The following is a 20293-nucleotide window of genomic DNA, read 5'->3' on the forward strand; positions in this document are numbered from 1 at the left end:
GAATTTAACAATATTTGCTGACTCCGGTGGCAGTTGCGTTAGGCTGTAGACGGTCTCTACTCAGGAGGCTCAAGAACAGCACCTATTGTTTGATTTCATGGTTCCCTTTCCTTGTTTGGGGCTCACAGACTGTTTTCAACAGATATGCAGTATATAACTGGGAATTCTATACGATGAGCATAGAACTATGTATGTGCACCTAGTTCTTATTTTTAATTTTGATCTACAAATGAGTGCTCTCAACTGACACTGGTGTTAAACATCTTTGTTATAGTATAAACGTAATATTTGACAGCAGGAGATTCAGCTAGTCGTCCATTATGGAGGGAATGGAATCCCTGGGCTATTTTATTCATATACTACATCCTTTAGAAACATTGAATTACACCCTAATAACTCGCTAGTTGTCACTGTTAATAATCACGCACAAGTATTCATCCTTCTTCATCTAGAATAGATTTTTGAATCCACAGTGTGATCCCCACTAATTTCTGGGGACTCCAAGCCTTGCCCACATGCATTACACTAAAGGCCAGGAGCCATCGGTGGTGGCCGGAGCAAGCAAATGTTTGCAATCTCTCTGAGCCATGTCACCGCCTGCTTAGGAGTTGATGCGAGTTTGGAGGTGGCAGTAGTCCCAACTTAGCTAAAGCATTTTAAGTGTTTAGATATACCCCTCTTCAAGAAAGAGACCGAGGGATGATTTTAACAACCTTTTCCCACAAAGAAGAGTTTATAAGACTGACAACTCTTTAGTCTCATTTCGAAGTACAAAAGCACTGCCCTATTCAAACCTCCCAGATCTTTGCACAGGAAATAGAAAAAGGGTCTGAGCGCTAAGTCGCAAGGCAGCAGAGCCCAGGAAATTTCCCAAGCAAAATTTCACATTTCTTTGAAATGTAATAACGAGAAAAAATTAATTTGATTTTGCTACCTTTTATTTTCTTCCCCTAAAATATCAACAATATGCTTTCAGCCTGTTCTGTTTTGGAATATAGAGCATGGAGATGCATGTAGCCAGGCGCACAGACAGAAGGTCCTGCAGGGCCCTCGTGAAGAGGCCAGACTCCACACACTGTAATGTCGTGGAAAGGCCCCTGCCTATGAGTAATTGCCTTGACGCACCTGGAACGATAGCTCTGATGCGCTGGATGTGGGAGTCCCTTTCAACTGGGAGTCCCTTTGAACTAAGTTCTGGGCCCTATGGACCTTCGTCACTTGATGACGTAATTTTCAGTCAGAAAGAATAAATAGTAACAACAGACGAAATGATCATGTATTTAGGAAAAGCTCTGTCTCACATTGGGCTCAAAGCAGGCACCTGAGAACAATTCAGCAAGTTTCTAATGGTGACCTCTTGAGCAATCAGTAACAATAACCAGTCAGATCACACACACAGCTGAGCACATACTAACTGTCCAGAGCCAAGCTCAATTAAGACTAGTTACATTTTGTAGAAGCTTTCCACTTCCACAGGGTTTGATGCAGGCATTTAGAATGTGTGCAACACCCCATACAACTGCGGACCCTCGGAGGTCTAATCTGAGGAACTATCTTGCCCTCAGTGAATTACTCGGTTTATGGCAGTGACAACTGTCTACGGTGACAAATGGTTTCTGTAAATATTTTTTGTGTTTCTGGGAAAAATTCCAACTCTGTTTTGTCCCCGTTGATATTTACTGGCTACGACTTGAGCTGGCTGAAGTAATTTTGTGTGTACGTGCATTTGTACACCGGACACAGCTCATTAAAATACATGGCATTTCTAGCAGAAGACGTTTACGACTGCAGAACACTCATAGCTCCCGTGTCTTTCAAGCGCGGCGTTTGACGGTACTCGGCATCAGTTAAATGGTAAACATACACAGGAAGAACAAATAGATACAACTAAACAAACTCGTATCGCTATCATTTTTTAAGGAATTACAGTTTAACTTAATTGAGCGTGCTGGTTATTCAAATACCCGTGTGATAGGCGCCTTCAAATGCTTGACATAAATGAGTGGATAGCAAAAACGAATGTACTCCTGCAGCCTTCGTCCCTCATGCCTAGAGCAACACGTGCCGGTTAGCTGTAAATGCTCCTCGGGTAACTTGCGCCCACCACTACCACTAACATGCAGTAAATCTAGTAATACCTGACTGATTACTCACCTCCTCAACTTGAGGATCTTGAGCCTGAGCAGCATTGGGCACTGGGGAATCACAGTCTGGGCTATAATGCTCGCAATAGTCATATGCAGCTCTGGGGTCAGCTACAATCAACAGCTGCTGGATCTCACCCTGCAGGAAAGCAGATGCAGATTAAATACAAAAGAAAGATCCGAAGTACAGAGTTTTCATTCAGAAAACAAAACCAGGCACATAATACTTAGATATTACATTAACATTTGTGGTTATAAATAACATATCTACTTAATTTCTGCTGCTATTCTGGAAAACATCCTGACCGTTGTTCACGTGGCAAACCAATGCAAATTAATACCGAATGGACTAGGTGCAAAATTCTGGCTTAAAAACACTGTCTGGTTTGGAAAGGAGAGGGTGGGAAGGTGTAACTCCTGCTCTGTCATTCTCATGCTGTTTGTTTACTTCTTCACTGGGAACCAGCCTAAATTCCTAAGATTTAATTCAGGGCACTTCCTATTACCAGCATGCAGCTCAGCATGCAAGTGATCAACAGTATAATTCTGAGGGTTTGCATCACATCTGTACTCTCAAAGAAGGGGGGAAATAAAATAAAACAAAAAAGACTATACCAGAACCACAGCTATTGGAAAAAAAAATAATTAAGTAAGCACCGTGTAAACACACGCTATAGAATATGTTGAAATAAAAATTTTAGCAGCTAACGAATGTTATTTTCATCTCTATTCCCGTGTATCTTGTGTAAAAACAACATCACAGTAAAAAGACCCACTATTCTGGGTAATGAAAAAGGCTCTGCTGAGATTCCCTACAGAGACCTGGTATGTTTATCGTTCTCCACAGAAAGCTGTCCGGTATCCAGTGCACTTCTTAACATAGTGGTGCCATTTAAACAGCGTTAGGTAAATTCCTGCCAACGTTTCCACTATAAATTTCCTCGTTCAGGAGCTTCTTCTGCTGTCATAAAAATGAGGTGGTTGAAAATTGGCACATGTTCTTGGTCAAAACCCATTAATTTCAACCTCTCCCTATTTCCCCGAAGCGGGGATTTTTAAGATTTTATATATATCTAATGTAATTTTTTTGTTGTTGTTTTTATGAAAAATGGGGGCAAAGGAATAACTGTGCATGTTTTGTCTTTAAAGAGAAAACATCATGACTGATGGAATGTACAGCTGGGAAAATTCACAATTATCTCCATATTTCCAAATTTGCTTTGTATCTAGTAATGAGTAGCCTTTAACAAATTAACGAAATTGGAGAATATTTTAAAATAGTAATGAATAATTTGTAATGCTCTTTCCTTTCAAAAAGAAAAATCACAGAAAGAAGCAAAAACCCTCAAACTGAAAAAAATCTAACAACTTTCTGCAATTTCCCTAGTTCTACAATATTTTTATTAATTTAATGTAAAATACAAAATACTTAGCACATAATTGCTACACATTGCAAATCTGTTTTTTTACAATACTCTTAACTCTTTTTACTCCACAGACTCATGTGTGTGTCTAATTTACAGTTGGAATATATATATTTTTTAAGCTTCCAGAAATACTGGAGGTTGCCCTGCTAGTGGTTCTGGACTGCCTCTTTTATTTTCCTTAGCTCACTAATGCTTCCTGATTTGGACACCTTCCTACAAAACCTGCTCGACATACAGAGAGATTCCCCCCTTCATTCCTTATGTGACTCCCTCAAGAGTTTGAGTGCTCTGAGAGGCCTTGTACAGCCATCGTCAGCCTGGGCTACGCATCCCCCACCTCCAGCAAAGCGTTTCTGAAGTGCTTGGCCCTTCCTCTTTCACCAGCCAAATTAAAAGGAAGGGGAGCAGAGGAATAGGTTAGAGAATTAGCAACTGAAAGACAAAAGAGGTAACTCTCTTGGAGCAACCATTAGAGCTGGAGGTGCAGAACCCCTGCCCTTACCCTGTTGAGCTCAGGTTATTGTCTCGCTGTACGCCCCTGAACATACACAGGTTTCTGGGACGCCCACACAGCTCACCACGTACACAGCGTGCCAGCTGGCGGGAGCAATGCCAGAACTGCTCCCGAAACCCCTGCTGCTTACTGTGATGAGCTAAGAGAACCCAGGTGGGGCAGCACAGCCAGTATCGTGGAGCTTGCTGTGTGCTGGTCTTGAATGTCACGGAATTTTGGCACTGGGTTTTGCCGGACCGTGTGTTCGCAAGAAGCACTGGGCATGCTGTTACCACTTGGCTTAGATGTCCCCAAATTGGTTAAAGCTGTTCCTGATCCATTGACTGTACTTGCCAGCCCTGCCTGTCTGCCTGTCTTGCATCCTCGCAGGTATCTTCCGCAGTACACATAAACTGCTACTGGCTGTTCACGTGCCAGAAGTTTGTTGAGGAATTGATTAATTTTACATTTGGCACCTCAAATGTTAATTTTCCTCTCTTTCCTTCAACATCTGCTATAAAAATATTTCCAGTAAATTATTGTTTTCCTTTTTCTATTTCTTGTTTTTATATTTTTGCCTTTGCTAATTAAATGGCTTCTTCGAGTATTTGTACGTGACATACTGGCAGCACTGTTTCACTCGTCGGCGAAGAGCTTTCATTTCGGATCAGGTCAATCACCTCAGCACATGCAATTCCCCATACATTATTGCGATATAGTTATCGCTCTAAGGTATTTGTTGGAGAAATCTACACTGTCTCTCTTTGAGAATTTTTCACAGGACGACTTCAGCCTTCACAAACACATTCTTTGATTTTAGCTGCTTGACTTTGTGAGACCGAAATGGAATTTTATAAAGTTGTTTGCAAATAAACTACATATACTTAATCAGGCCATACTTCATGACCTGGAGTCATAAATTAGGCACTACCATCACAAGTCCCAAGAAATTTGAATGAAAATATGGATAAATGGAGTAATGGGTTATTAACAATTCTAATAGTTGGTCTCTAAAACGACGCTGAGGTATCTAAACATATATGCAAATGTGCATAATGTCATTCTTATTTGAAAATTGCAGGGAAGAGGGAAGTCTCCCAGGATAGAATTATGGAAGCAAGAGAGGGACAACAAGCTGGGGAAGGAGACAGAACAGTGCAGAGTTTACAGTTACACCTGACCATCCTTGAAGTCCTCTGAAAAGTGCAGAAAGACAAGAGAGAAGTACGAGAGGCAGCCTTCTCTATAGATTGGTTCTGTTTCCTTCCCTGGGAAACTGTCGTGACCACCTCTGTTGGGAAAGACTGCACTGGCAGTCTAAGACTATCAACTTCACAAAGTTGATAGACGATACAGTGTGTTGCACAAGTCAAATGTTTGATGTCTCTGCTGAGGCACTCTTCCACCATGATTTGATGTCAAAGGTAAGCGGGATGACAGTAGAAGGCAGAGAACTTGTGGTGAGGTATCAGATCTACAAAGCCACTTTCTCATCTTATTACTTGTAATAATGTGCATGCTTAACCTGCATTCAGAAGGGCTAAAAGCCTATTTAGCACTTAAGAAGAAAAATCTGCTGCCTTATGACATTTTTTTTATCCTGGATAACACTTAATACAATGTATTTTAAACAGCGTTTATCAGACATTTAACATTACTTGCATATTAGGGATGAGAAAGCAGAGGGTTACGTCTCCGCCTGAGCTGCCCAGAGGAGAAGTGGGGCATCCAGCAAGGTATTCAGGCATCCCTAACATTAAGCATACAAGTACCGCTTGTAAGAAAAATGGATCAATTTGGAGTCTTAATGTTTAGTTTGGATCATAAATACTTGATCAAAATACACACTAAGTTGTTGTCAATCAAAGCCAGCACATAACGCACAAAATCAATGCATAGTTGAGTAATTCCTCTCAATATGGAACAAAAAAAGTTAGTCTATGAACATTTTAATTTCTATTTTGGGAACGTGCTCATAATTAAAATCAGAGGCTTTTGAATCAGCCTCGTGGTTATATGAAAAAAGCTGCCTGAGAATCATAAAATACCAGTTATGCCTAGCATGAAAACATGGTACAGAAGGGTTACTGCTGTAGCATTGTCCTAAAAGGTGCTCTACCAAATAAGCTACTCTCTGCGGAATCCTCCAAGACTATTAAAAGGAATTGATTCGATCTGAGGGAACATTTGCTTCTCTGCGGCCACGCCACAGCAAATGTGGAGAACCAGGCTCCAGAGCTACGCGGGAACATGCTCAAAGGAGTCGAATGCCCGCCTGTTGGAACAGCTGCCCGGCCCCCCACTCAGGTTATCGTTCTACACCAAGGAACAGCCCAGCTAAGAACGAGAAGCGTGTGGTGAATCGGGTGGTCGAAAGCTCCTCTGTGGGTCTCCACAGTGCCGTTCTAGAATAAGAACGTTTACGTGTACGTACACTTCCAGGATTTGTTGAAAAACACACCTCCCTAAGTAGTAAGGCACAAGGTGGGGTATCTGCACTGAAAACACAGCCTCTTGATAGGAACACAGTTTGCAGCACTGAAAAGATAAAGCGTTGACTAACAAAAAAAAGAAAATGGAGAGCCGATTTGCAGGAAAGCAGTAGACTACCAGGTTCTCTTTCCAGTTTTACTGACTTTCTCTTGATGTAATTATTGCTTTAGTTAGCCTCATGGAATCAGACACTATATTTGATTCCACCTTTTTAGAGCCTTTTTCTTAGATTCCACAGCAGAAATCGGAATAAGAAAAAACTCCAGTTAGAGATGGTGTCAGATTTTCTCAATGAGGTAAATCACTGAGGGCCTGGAAAGTAAGGAATGAATTATTTTATCATTATAAGCAATAAATGTTAATGGCTGCTTAGTAACTTAATTGTGACTACGTAAAAAGTCTTAGATATTGTCTCTCTTCTTGAAACATTCTCTCTTCCTTTTAACTACGTAGTCTTACTAATGCTTTCTAAATATGGTCTGTTAGAGAAGTACAACCATAAAGTAGTCCATTTGCAGTCTAATTATCAGCTAAAAGTTTCTATCGCTAATAAAAGACATCTCTACTGTCACCTGCCAGCATCGTTAAAAAGGCAAAAGTATGGATTCCTGCAAGGCTGTAAGGGCACTCCGTGAAGCAGTCAGTGCTGAAATTACTGGGTTTTCCAGTATTTAAAATTTTATGGCCTAGTTCCCTAGTTCTACAAGAACATCAAACTGTTCAGTTGCAGAAACAGATTTTTGGGATCTCTTTCACCCGAATCTTACTAAAACAACAGCCCTGCCAGGCAGAAGTGGCCTTTGTCCAGGGGAGAGCAGGTGAGCATTACTTGAGAAGCTCTGCAAGACCCTCTCCACAGGATAAAACTTCACAAATTATTCTAAACATTTAAAAAAAGATTTTTCAAAGAACGAGTGATCTTGGTAGTTGCATAACTAGGATGCTACTTACAATGTGACTGGACCAGAGCTGAGAACTCAAGCTGTAGTTTCTTATTGTAAAATAATGAAATTTTCTAGAACTATTTCATCAGGAGAAAGTTCATTGTTCTTTTTCAGCTTGACAAAAAAGTAACGAAAAATAAAGCAGCAATTACCTAAATGTCTAATTTATATATTTGAGGTTCAGAAAGACTTCCTACAACTCGAGTGGGATGGTTGGTATTAGCAAAATACCGTCCTTCTGATTCACATTCTGGATAAAACGAGTACCTCTTATGGGCTTACAAGGATAATTAGATTTTCAAGATGACTACCTAAGTGGTGATAAAAGCATAACAAAATCAGTGCTGGGCACTTATAGCCACTCAGGAGAACACCACCAATATTCTTCATTTTCATATGAATGATGGCTAAAGCGTAGGAACTGCAGAGTGGACTCTTCAGTAGATCAGCAGAAACCCTAACCTGTGTGTATGTGCCCACTTTCTCTAATTAGTTATGTGACAGCACAACTATAGACTCCAAAGAACAGAAGTCTAGACAGCCTGGATATTATTACTATAGAATTTAGAAGAACCTGCTGCAGAATTCATTTAATCTTCCTGCAAAAATTTCAGGGATTGAAGAATTCCAGGGGCCTTTAATATAATATTCCATAACCCAGGCCCATTGCATAATATAGCTAGAGAAAGATATTTAGAGCCTGCCAGACTGAAGCACTGTAAAAGCAATAAATTGTGCAAGCAGGATTCTGTACAGGTCAAAGTTTCCATAGAAATCAATGTCTCCTTGATTCTTTGAAACTCCACGGTTATAGTAGCATATACGCAGCTTGGTTAAGAAATAGGTTGATACACCAGTTATAATTTTTAGCCTTCAAAACATAGCTGTTCACAGCCCAAAGTCTACCGCAATTGTCAGCTGAGAGACTAGATTTTATTCCAGTGCCTGTACATACAGCACGTGGACGTCACACACACACACACACGACCCAGGACATCCTATTTTCTTGATGAAAGACCTGCAAATCTGTTACGCTGTCATTTTCCTTTGAAACCTCATTTACAGCTGTTCTTTAAAACTTAAATGTATTACACACAATATTAAATGAGGTGATAATAAATCCCATCTGTAAAATTCACTGGAGCTGATATAACAGGCAGCATTTTTTGAGGCCAGGTTGTTAATTTTAAACGTAAGTACAAACAGTTTAGTTAAATGAACATGCCTTTGTTTCTTGGGAATATTCCTTGAATACAAGCTTGAACTCCAACAAATTACCAGAGCTTTGCTTTATTTTCGCTCTTCCCCGCCCCGGTTTCAAAACTAAGGAAGGGAAACAAGGAAGACAGAATTATTTGCCTTTGTTCATCAAGCAAAAGTTTGGAAATACTGTTAAAAAAAAAAAGCCAAAAACACCAAATCACCTTTCTTTCAGATTAAAAAAAAAAAAGGCAAAACAAGGCAAAACAAAACAAGCCAAATGAAAGCTTTTGTAAAAAATGCTGGGTTTTTATTATGTGCCTCGGAAATGGAAAAATCGTTTGTTTTGCTTTTACTTTTTTGTTGTTTTTTTCCCTCCCAATGCTGGAAGTTGGCCGCTCATCTGGTGTTGACAGCTAGAAGGTTGCTTCTAAATATTTTTGCCCGGAACCAATTCCATTTTCTGGTTCCTGTCCCAGTTACATTAAACATTACACTTTAGCCTGACTGACACTACACATTTAGTGAGTCACTAGCAATTACTAAAGGTGACGTATGACGGGAATCATTTTGGCTCTGCCTCCCCAGCTAGTAGCGCGGCTCAGCGGGACAGCACGAAACAGAGGGTACTGATGACACATCACTCACACTCCGCGCCTTTGGGGGAGTCTGACTTTGGGCCAGCTTCCTTATTCTGCTTTAGCCATACAGCAATTTTGGTCAGTCAGTAAAAGCTCTACCCGTTCTGCTACTGCTACCTTCTTCACGGAGTAACAACACAGAGGGATGGCCTTCCCGCACCTGCAACCTTGGACTTCCCATGCTTACAGATACTCGAGGCATGGTTACTCATCTGAAGGGATCTGCAAGTGAAACCACAGTAAGGCACTAGCACTCTATCTTCACCTGCTCACTCACGCTATCTGAAGGAATCCTATGCTGTACATGAGCGTATGAATGCTTTTCTCATGAACAGGGCTTTATAAACAAGGATTAGTGCAATGATTTAATCTTAGTCTGTGTGCAGTTAAAGCTTTCAGTGGCTTTGAATGAGAGTCTTATATACATCAAGGTTTTATCTTGTTATACTCACAGCACAGTGCCTAAAAATCATTGTATTGGTCTGACATGTGGGGAGTTTTGAAGGAAAAAAGTCTCTATAGGGAAACACCTGCATAAAGACTCTCTTAGTTATTAACTTATTATAAAATGCTTATTATAAAAACCTGTTGCATTGTTCTCACCAACAGTACTAAATGAGGAGTGACAAATCCTTACAGCTGGCAAAGAATAAAAAGATCCCTGTTATTTATCAAACGTTTAAGCTACAAACATACTTCAGTGGATACAATTCAAAACTCTCTTACTGGGTGCCATGTACCAACATCTAATTTATTTTTTTCTTTATTTTTGTATGCTGTTGTAGGAATTTCCTTTGCAGCAAGCACTTACAAACCAGCCCTTCTTGCACTATGTATTTGAAAGCAGAGCAGAGATTAATTTCAAATGACACATGTAGAAGTTTGAGGTATTCTGTGTCAGTCTTTCACAAACAAGCATTTACAAGTTAGGCCCACTGACAGCAGCAGATCCACTTCAGCAAGCAAGCGCTTAGCAGTGTAAATGAAGGTCTCATGATTCGGCAGTTAGTAATAATACAGTTTCTAGACAGCATAATTTTATTATTTTAAGACACGTTCATGGCTTATCACCTCCTTCTCAATCACTTGTATGCACCTGATGCTTAATGCTCACTTGTATTCAAAATCTTGACTATTTGTGACGACATGTTGATTTCCGTATTAACTGAGGACCATGTTATAAAATCTCAGACTAGCACTCACACTCAGGAATGGGCAACAGGCAACTCCAAATTACAATTTCCTCATATAAAACACACAAACCCCCCCACAAGATTTGGAAATTACTTAATATAATTTTTTTTCTTGCTTGTAAAGCTAAACCAAAGATCTTTCTGAGAGCACTGCTAAACAAATGCCTCTTGGCTCTAGTACCAGTAGGTAAACTTACCAAGGAACATTATGTTTGTTGAGTATACAAAAAGAGCAAATTAGGTAGTCGTTTATCATGCTCTTGGAACACTAATCAGCCCTTTCCTTCTTTCAGTGGTGATCTACCTGATCTCTGGACAGCCAGTACACTCACTTACTCACAAATTACTGATCATAGGATCAATAGGGAATAGGAAAGTTATATCAAAGTAGTCACGGCAAACTGATTAAAATGCATGCTTTTAAAATTTCCCAGCGTACTCTAGCGAATCGTTGGGTTAACAATAGTCAGACTGCCAGAATCAGAGCAAATGCAGAACTGCCTAGAAAATAGAAGTTAATATTAGGAACAGAAAAAGAAAAGGAAATAGACAAGAATTTAATTGCATTACGTTTTGTTGTATTACAAATTTAAAATAATCCAGTTAGAAACAAAGAAGAATATCTGATTGAATGCAGTGTAACACTGTTTTAAAATAAGTTTTGAAATATTCCTCACAGGAGCAGTATTTGTTCTGAGTGTCAGACTCGTTCTGAGTTCAAGAATGTTCTTCATTCAAATTGAATGTTTGAATTAGAGAAACATCTAATTCAAACATTGTCTGAGGATTCTAAATGAATGGTCCAGGCAAATACGTTAGAGCAATATGACTGAAGTAGTGAATCTTTTTTCCAAGGACACAATCCAGTTGTCAGGATAATGTCATGTAATAATACCTATTTCTGACTCATGGAAGAACTCCCAGAGGGTTAGATGTACTATCTAAGGGAACAGGTACATGTGATGAATCTAGCTGGATAAAAAACTGGCTGGATGGCCAAGCCCAGAAAGTTGTGGTGAATGGGGTTAAATCCAGTTGGCAGCCAGTCACGAGCAGGGTTCCCCAGGGCTCAGTGTTGGGGCCAGTTCTGTTTAATATCTTTATCAATGATCTGGACGAGGGGATGGAGTGCGCCCTCAGTTAAGTTTGCAGATGACACCAAGCTGGGCGGGAGTGTTGATCTGCTCGAGGGCAGGAAGGCTCTGCAGAGGGACCGGGATAGGCTGGATCCATGGGCCGAGGCCAGTTGTGTGAGGTTTAACAAGGCCAAGGGCTGGGTCCTGCCCTTGGGTCACACCAACCCCAGGCCACGCTCCAGGCCTGGGGCAGAGGGGCTGGGAAGTGCCCGGCGGAGAAGGCCCTGGGGGTGCTGGCTGACAGCCGGCTGGGCATGAGCCAGCAGTGCCCGGGTGGCCAAGGAGGCCACCAGCCCCCGGGCTTGTGTCAGCACTGGTGTGGCCAGCAGGAGCCGGGCAGGGATGGGGCCCCTGTGCTCGGCCCTGGGGAGGCCCCACCTCGAATGCTGGACTCAGGTTTGGGCCCCTCGGGACAAGAAGGCCCCTGAGGGGCTGGAGCGTGTCCAGAGAAGGGCAGCGGGGCTGGGGCAGGGTCTGGAGCACAAGTGTGCTGGGGGGCGGCTGGGGGGGCTGGGGGGGTTTAGCCTGGAGAAGAAGAGGCTGAGGGGAGCCCTTCTTGCTCTCTGCAGCTGCCCGAGAGGGGCTGGATTGAGGGGGGGGCTGGACTATGCTCCCAAGTCACCAGTGACAGAACTATCTATGGCCTACTATGACTAAAACCATCATTATTACCCAAGATAAACAGACTTTGTGGTGCATGGATACAATATACTGTAAATTCTAACAGGTCACTATACACTTCTGTGTTTCTTTTTATGTGCTTCCTACATTTAAGCCAATAAAGGCATCAAATGTCATACGGAAAGTCTGTCTTATACAGTTTTAAGTCTTAAACACTTAAATCTAATGTCATGGTTAAGTAAGTTCATTTCTGGTATTTTCTGCACATAGAATAAGACACATTGTGTTATGTGTTTCTTCAGTGCCTGTTGTGGTCTCCAGATACAGCAGGGTTCACAACACAGAAATACTACCAAGAACAACCACGGAACCACCAAACACCACTCTGTGCTACCACGAATGAAACAAACAGAACATTTAGGACACAGCCAGGAGATTCCCAAGCAGGAGACAAATTTCAGGGAACAGCCCCAGACTTTAGAAATTGTAACAGCAGTAGCTAAGGATGGATAAAGTCTTGTTAATGAAACAAAAAATCTTGTTTAGAGAGTGAAAAAACATGAGACAAAAAACTAGATTATGTTTTGCTTGGCCAGACTTTGATGGACGCATCATTAAAACCGTATATGGCACAGTACTTTGTTTAAACTTCGAGGGACATTCTAATTGCCTATTTTCATAATGCACATTTTTAGCTATAGATTCAAATAACTGAACATAGGTATGAATGTAGCCACGGTGGCTGTACAGTAAAAGAGAAAGCAGAAACCTATCCCAAAAGACACGACTGTAAGCTTCTAATATAAGAGACTTCAGACTAAACCTAAGTCCCCAGCAATTACAAGAACAGCCTTACAAGAATGTAACTGATTTCTCGGACTAAAGCAAGAGAAAAGGGTGCAATCAGTTAAGCAAGGAAACATAATCACTGAAGGGATATAGAAATGTATAGTGATATTACAAATGGTAAAAATGTTGCTGTTCTCAGTGCTGAATATTAAGATTCAGCCTGTAAATTTACTACAACAGACAGCTGCGCCACTGCTTTGCATATCCAGAGAAGGGCAGCGGAGCTGGGGCAGGGTCTGGAGCACAAGTGTGCTGGGGGGCAGCTGAGGGAGCTGGGGGGGTTTAGCCTGGAGAAGGGGAGGCTGAGGGGAGCCCTTCTCGCTCTCTGCAGCTGCCTGAGAGGGGCTGGAGTGGGGTGGGGTTGGTCTCTGCTCCCAGGTCACCAGGGACAGGACGAGAGGGAACGGCCTCAAGCTGCGCCAGGGGAGGTTTAGGTTGGAGATGAGGGAAAATTGAAAGAGTGGAGGGAATTGTATATACAACTGCAAAAGGTACCGATGGAGGCAACGATCACTGAGGAGGAACTGCTAGAGTAGGAATTATTTTGCCTTAAAATAGTTACTCTTGGTTATGACTCAAAGTTTCATCTTTCTCTCTAAGTGGCTAATAACCCTTGTGACAGACGAGTGACACAGCAGGAAATTTTCAGAATTATCGTTTTTTTTTTTACTATCTCCTCTGTATGCCCTTGGGAATGGTCTTAATCTCTAACAAAATTTTTTTGGAGGATTTAACATTTAAAACCGTTCAAAATATAGAGGACAGATACAGTATCATAATAGTCAACAACTTCGGAGATGAAAGGCCCCTAGCATGCTTCTCTTTTATTCAACATGTTACTTAATGCAAAGGAGTAAATCTCTCTCTTCATGCACGTATCATCAACCACTGTACTTATTTTCAAACAGCTATGTACAATCATTTCAGCACCTCTGAAACTTCAGGCAGGGCTTTTTGTTTAGCAGCTGCACTGAGTAAAACAAACTAAACACCAATGTTTAGTTATTGTGCGCTTCCCTCCTTGACAACTTTTGAAGTGGTTACAAACCTTGCAAGAACAAGCCAGGGTCTGTTGTCTTGGTTTCTATTAGGATCTAAAATCACTTGTAAAACACTAACATAATATCAGTTTACCTAGTTTTATTGCATTTTTTTGCTGAGTTCTTTTATGTATATAAACATTGCACATATTTTGACAATTTATTACCAAATACACATACTGTGAGACTTGGTTTCTGACATAAGAGAGAAATACTAATTAAAATTGAAAGTAATTATCCCATGTGGAGACCAAAAATCCTTGTCCCACCCCAGATAAGGCATCTGTGGAATTCATCTTCAAATGGAAAATAATATTCCTCAGATGCAAACTGTATTAGGGACTACAAGTAAAATAGGCTGTGTACCGAGCATATCGCACTGGTTGACCCATTAAGTCATCCCAGAAATTGCCCATTCAAGAGTCTCGTCTTCCATCATGCCCATGGAAATGAGAGATAACAATGGCGCAATGTTACACTCAAAATTCATATATCCTCTCTTGATACCTACACAGCTTCTCAAGCTCTGCTTAAATTAGGATTACAACTCTGGACATTTATGGAGCACAGATGTTCTGTAGATGAAGTTAACTACTGATCTGTATTTCCTTATTTTTCAGTTTTAATTTAAATTTTACAGTTCTGACTATTGTACAACAATATTATAAAAGAAACTCAATAGTGTAGATTTAGAGAAGCTTCATTATTAGTCTGTAAAAATAATCGTTGACATAAGGATTCTACCTTGAAAGGCCTCAAGATTGGCAGTCACATACTTCCTTAGAGGCATTTTACCCTTCCTATATGTACTTCTTGGCCAGTAAATGATGGAAACATATATGTCCTTATTGCCAAAGTATGTTCCAGTTACTGGAAAGAGTAGTAAGTGGGATAAACAATATAAGGGATTCATATTACACAGAAAATTTTCCAGGTCCTTCTCCCCCTCTCCCAAATACTGTTAGCATGCACAAATATCTGTAAATGTTTAAGAGAGACAAAACTAAAATGATTCAGTAGTGTGCTACTCAACTTTCCTAGGTCAATTCTCCTAAATCTCAGGTACCTCAGTATCAGGCAGAAAGACAAAAAAAGCAAGCCCCTTCCAGACACAACATAATCTAAAGAACAGAAAAATGTGTCATATCTTCCAGCAATGAGAGACTTCCCTGGTTTACCTTCTCTTTTATTTCAGTCTACCCTAAGAGGTTCTATAAATCGAAATTTCTACACTACACCAGCTCCTGCCCTAAAAAATTTATTCTGATTTCCATTAAGTACTTCACTCAACACAAAAATTGCCCAATCCCGTTTGTTCCGTATGGATTTTTACCTCAAAAACTTCTTCGTCCAGAATCCTGGTTCCAAAGACAGTGATGCCATTGGTGTCCACAACTGTTTTGTCACTTCTTTCAAGTGGTTTCGTAGTTTTTTTGTTACAGTCAACGATCATTGTAACACTTTTTTTCTCCACGCTAATAGCTACTCGATGCCACCTATTAAAAAAACCAAACATAATTCTGCTGTAATTTATGTTTTTAAAACCAGGTCCTTGTGTTCTTAAGACAGTTTATCACAGATTTTGCACCAATCAAGTCAAAATGAAATTTTAAATACCTCCATTTATTTCCTTCTTACATACATACACAAACACACGCAGTGTTTTGTCTAGTCACTATATAGCTTCTGTCCCTTAGTACAAAGGAATCTGATCCGTAGCTCGTTGTGGATATCCTATGTAAGATGGAGTTCAAGCTGACCTCTGAAGCTTTACCCAGCGAACATCAGTAAACCCAAATTAGAAGCAAGCACGCTGTTTACATTTTATTAGATTGAATGATATGACAGCAGAATTTATTTTTATAAATGTGTTTGATTCTCCAAATTACTCAAGGAATTACTTGTGCAAATGTATTTAATCCAGCAGCTTATTCTTTGTTATTTACATTTTACTATTTGTTCCTGTGATCAATCACCAAAATTCTACCCTGTTCTTTTGCTTATTTGAATGTATCCCATAGCTATAGAGATTTTTCAAAGATGTACAACAGTTCCAACACGGATGCTTTTCCAGACACACATTCTTACAAACGCTTGCCAATATTCCTGCAACAATAGCTCTGCCTACATAAATATTCACTAGAAAGTGAATGAAGTGATTCAGAATACCCACAAATGACTTTATTTTAAAGACTTTTGAGAATAAGGTTTTGTACGATTTGCCCGACTACACTATGTTCTTTATGAGACTTTATTATTATGATAGACCGCGTTAATTTAGTGAGCCTCTCTGCTATGACAACTTAAATATCTAAGAGCAAGAGCAAGCCGCTCTGCAGTCTAACATGGAGCAAAACATCAAAGAATCTTTGATAGACTAGGGCAAAAAATGTCAGAGTATGTCATATTAGTGACTGGTAAGGGGAAGGCTGGAATCCAACTATTTCAGTTGGCATTTGTGGCACTAAGATTGTCTAAATCAGAGAGACAACTTCGATCATTGTTACAGAGAGCATCTGTATATCAAAAGGAACACCTCGGAGCTAATGGAATCTGACTGCTGAAGTGTATCACCGAGCCAGAACTCTAATTCCATGTTTTCTCTGGAACACAGTTGAACATTATCATTGTAAAAGCAAACTGTCCATGCATCCTCAGGCACATTACACTGTTTACACTTTTTAAATACATCTCATTTTGAGATGAAGATTGTTGTCCTAGACCCTTCAGAAAACTGCTGAGTCAGGATAAAACTGTGGGTCTACCTTTTGAAAGAGCCTAGAAGCTGAAAGCATGAAAACATAGCTCGCTGTGGATAGGGTTGAATCTAGCTGATTTAGTTGTTGTATAGTCTCACTGCAGGAAATTGTACCAAACCGAGTTCATCTTGATTTCTGAATTTTTACAAATTTCTCAACATTTTGGGTGAAGTCCTGAAATCCATGTCAAAGCTTTGTTATTTCAAAGTCAATGAAAAAAAAAGTTTGCCGCTTTATTTTATCACTCCTCCTGCTACAGAAATGCGTCAGGTTTAGGTTTCACTGTATAATTTCACTCTCTGGCAATACAAGGACTAGAAGACAATTACTTTTTTTCTTTTTTTATCCTTTGTTGCTTTATAAACATATTTCATTATAGCTGAATTTTTGCCCTTCCTTCTCTACTGATTTGTTTTGTTTTAATAAAATTTCATTCTGTTTATCTCTGAAGACCGCGGCTGCTTTTCCTGGACTGCAGCACAATAAATAAACAGCCTTTGAAAGAATGAACGTCCATTTCCAAGCACTAGAATGACATTCCCAGAGAAAGGCTGCCTGTCTACAAAGGGAAGCTAGGTACGAAAAAAAAAATAATTAACAATGGCATGAATAACACAATAGGTGTTTGAGATTAATTGCCTTTACTGAGGGTGCAGTATAAGTCCTTGCAGTGCTTCAGATTAATTGTCCATCTTATTCTTCCCTGATTCCCTTACATAGAGACACCTCAAACCATCTTATTTATCTGCTGGTTTGATTCAGGATAGGAGAAATTCTGTGCTGTCTCGTCAACTTGTCGTCCCTCTGCCTATCACCTTCAAAGGGATGAGCCAGCCCTTCTGCTGAGACTATTCCTTCAGCCTTTGAAAATGGAGTTTCTTTCTATATTGCACAGGAAGAACCTTCATAGGTTTAGTTTTGGTGGGTTTAGCTTTTATGACTATTTCTTCACTCTTGACTTATAGAGCTGGCAAATAAGAAAGGTGGTTTGGCTTCATTGTAGCTGCATACACCATTTGAAGCTGGAACTGTACTCTGCCTCAAAGGCTCTCTGATTTTGTACCACAGCAGTCCAACTAGCTGGAAATTGTGTTACTGATTTACTTAAATATTTAAGACAACTGTTTGTAAAGACCATACTCACCTACACAGTAGTCTATGGTATTCTTTTTCGTCTTAAAGTTTTACACTTACTTGCCATCAGCAATGTTGACTGTTCTGAAAAGAGGATAGTCTTCTGGGGCAGGTTTTCCATTTTGATCTTCAAACAGGAAGACAGGGGATCTACCAACTTCAACACCTACTTGCTGAATTCCTTGCTCGTTGTAGACAGACAGAAGGAAGGACTGGATGCCCTTTTTAGGTTTGACTGTCATTAATATTGAAAAATCTTCTGGAAAATCTCCACCTGTAAGCAAAGTGATATATACAGTCACAAATTCAGAAAAGATAAACCCATTCTTTAAGGGTTTACGTTCTTCTATGAGCACAGAGGATCCCACATACAGACTGTTGGGGCTTTTTAATTCTCCAAAATGAATAGAATAAAAATTACAGTAGGAAAATATTTATCTCTTTTTTTCTTTCTGGTCTCGCTTTAATTCCTGAAAGATATACCTTAAAGATTCTTAAAAACATGACTTGTAAATCTGTTGTAAATTTATGTTATAATACAATTTATGCAAGAACCATGACAGTTTCACATTCATTATTTTTTCTATTCATCATCTTTTTATTAATCTTCTAATGTAAAAGCGTGCACTACAATTTCACTCAACAAAACAAGTATCTGTATTATAGCAAATATGTTCCCAGGCACTTCATCTCCCTCGATAACCACTTGTTTCAGCTTCTCCCTCACAATATGTATTTGAGTCTTTCTAGAATAATATTGTGTATAACACTGAAAATACACATAACTAGTTTTATTTAATAGGAGCTTTAGGCAAAATCAAAGAACATTTAATTTTCATTTATTCCCTGATGCTTTCTCTTTGAAGCAGAGATTATATATCAATCATTTCAATCTTTGCAACTAGGAAGAAACAAAATTAAAAGTGGCTACAGCTTCCTTATAAAGGAAGGGCTGAGGTTTGTACTCAGTACTGCTCCTGTTGATCTGGCAGTAAATCTGCATTTCACTTGATGGGAAGGTCTGTTAGGCTTAATATCAAATGAAGTGTAAGACAGATTTTAAAATTCAGAGAATACACTAGATCCACGTGGCTTCAGCTGCAGTTTGACATGCAAGAAATAGAGGGATTAGAATCTAATGGTAACGTTGGCAATGAAAGTAACTGCAACTTTGTGTGCATGGGCATGGGTAAAGTGTTCTTAAACGTTTAAATAATGTAATACAGTAAGTTTTCATAAAATAAAGTTACATTTTTGTAATTAATAGAAGTATGGAAGACTTCAACATCAAAAGCTGATTTAGGAATTGCTTCTTCCAATGGAGAAAAGATAAGACTGTTTCCAAGACAGGTCTTGTGGGAAAACTCTTTCAGGATTCTGCAGAGTCTTCCATGAAGACAAGCTCCTGATGGCATTAACTCTTCAGTTACAGTATGAAAACAAAATGCATAAAATCTTCATTGCTCTTTAAATGGCATACTACTCTTCCAAAGCAGAAAACCCCTACGCTTATGGTACTGTCTGCTGCAATGTTGCTTTATGTGCTTTCTACCATCTTTTTAACCTTTTTCATGGAAGATTGCTGAAAGACTGTAGCAATATAGACCACTTTTAATCACCAGTGTTAACTGCTTCCAACATCTTATTTTGAAGGGATCAAAGCTCAATAAATAGGAAGCATTTCATTTACTCTGGTGAGCCTTTGGTCAAGCTTTTTAATGACAAGGCAAAGCTGCCAGTTTACAGATTAATGCATTAATGCACATTTTAATGTAAGAGTAAACAGACGGTAAAGCAAGAAGAAAGAGAAAAAATGACTGTCAACAGAGGTCAAAGAAATGATCTGACAAGCACTGAACATTTGCCCTGTCTGTACTGCTAATCTGAAAGATCTGTTGAAAATGCTTAAGGCAGGTGACACTAATTCAGCTAGTCTGGGCATGTCCTCGTCAAACAGATAACCTACTACAAAGAAAAACCTGGGAGCTTTCTAAGAAGGGTGACTAAAAATGAGTCATGTGCCTCAGTTCAGTAGTTTCTGTTATCACTGCTATGGCATAATATTCCCAAAGATTTTATCGTGCACCTACACTGTGTACTCATAAGTAAGTTTCCTCCACACACAGTTTTGATTGAAAAAGTCACAAAAGGGTATGACATTCTAACATGTAAAACTTTATGCACTGCTATGTATATATAGTACTTGGACACTTCTCTGG

At 39.7% G+C, this 20293-nt stretch overlaps 1 protein-coding gene across 4 annotated transcripts in view; it reads right to left on the reverse strand.

The window, feature by feature from the left end:
• Positions 1-20293, reverse strand: part of COL11A1 (collagen type XI alpha 1 chain) — a 163924-nt gene that overhangs the window by 123445 nt on the left and 20186 nt on the right. For all 4 annotated transcript variants that reach the window (XM_075098258.1, XM_075098259.1, XM_075098260.1 and 1 more), the window contains exons 3-5: positions 18135-18348; positions 15515-15677; positions 2155-2283 (exon numbers count right to left, since the gene is read on the reverse strand). In XM_075098258.1, coding sequence (XP_074954359.1) covers positions 2155-2283; positions 15515-15677; positions 18135-18348 — 506 coding nt within the window. The remainder of the gene's footprint in view (positions 1-2154; positions 2284-15514; positions 15678-18134; positions 18349-20293) is intronic.

This window comes from Phalacrocorax aristotelis, chromosome 6 (assembly GCF_949628215.1).
Source record: "Phalacrocorax aristotelis chromosome 6, bGulAri2.1, whole genome shotgun sequence".
NCBI lineage: Eukaryota > Metazoa > Chordata > Aves > Suliformes > Phalacrocoracidae > Phalacrocorax > Phalacrocorax aristotelis.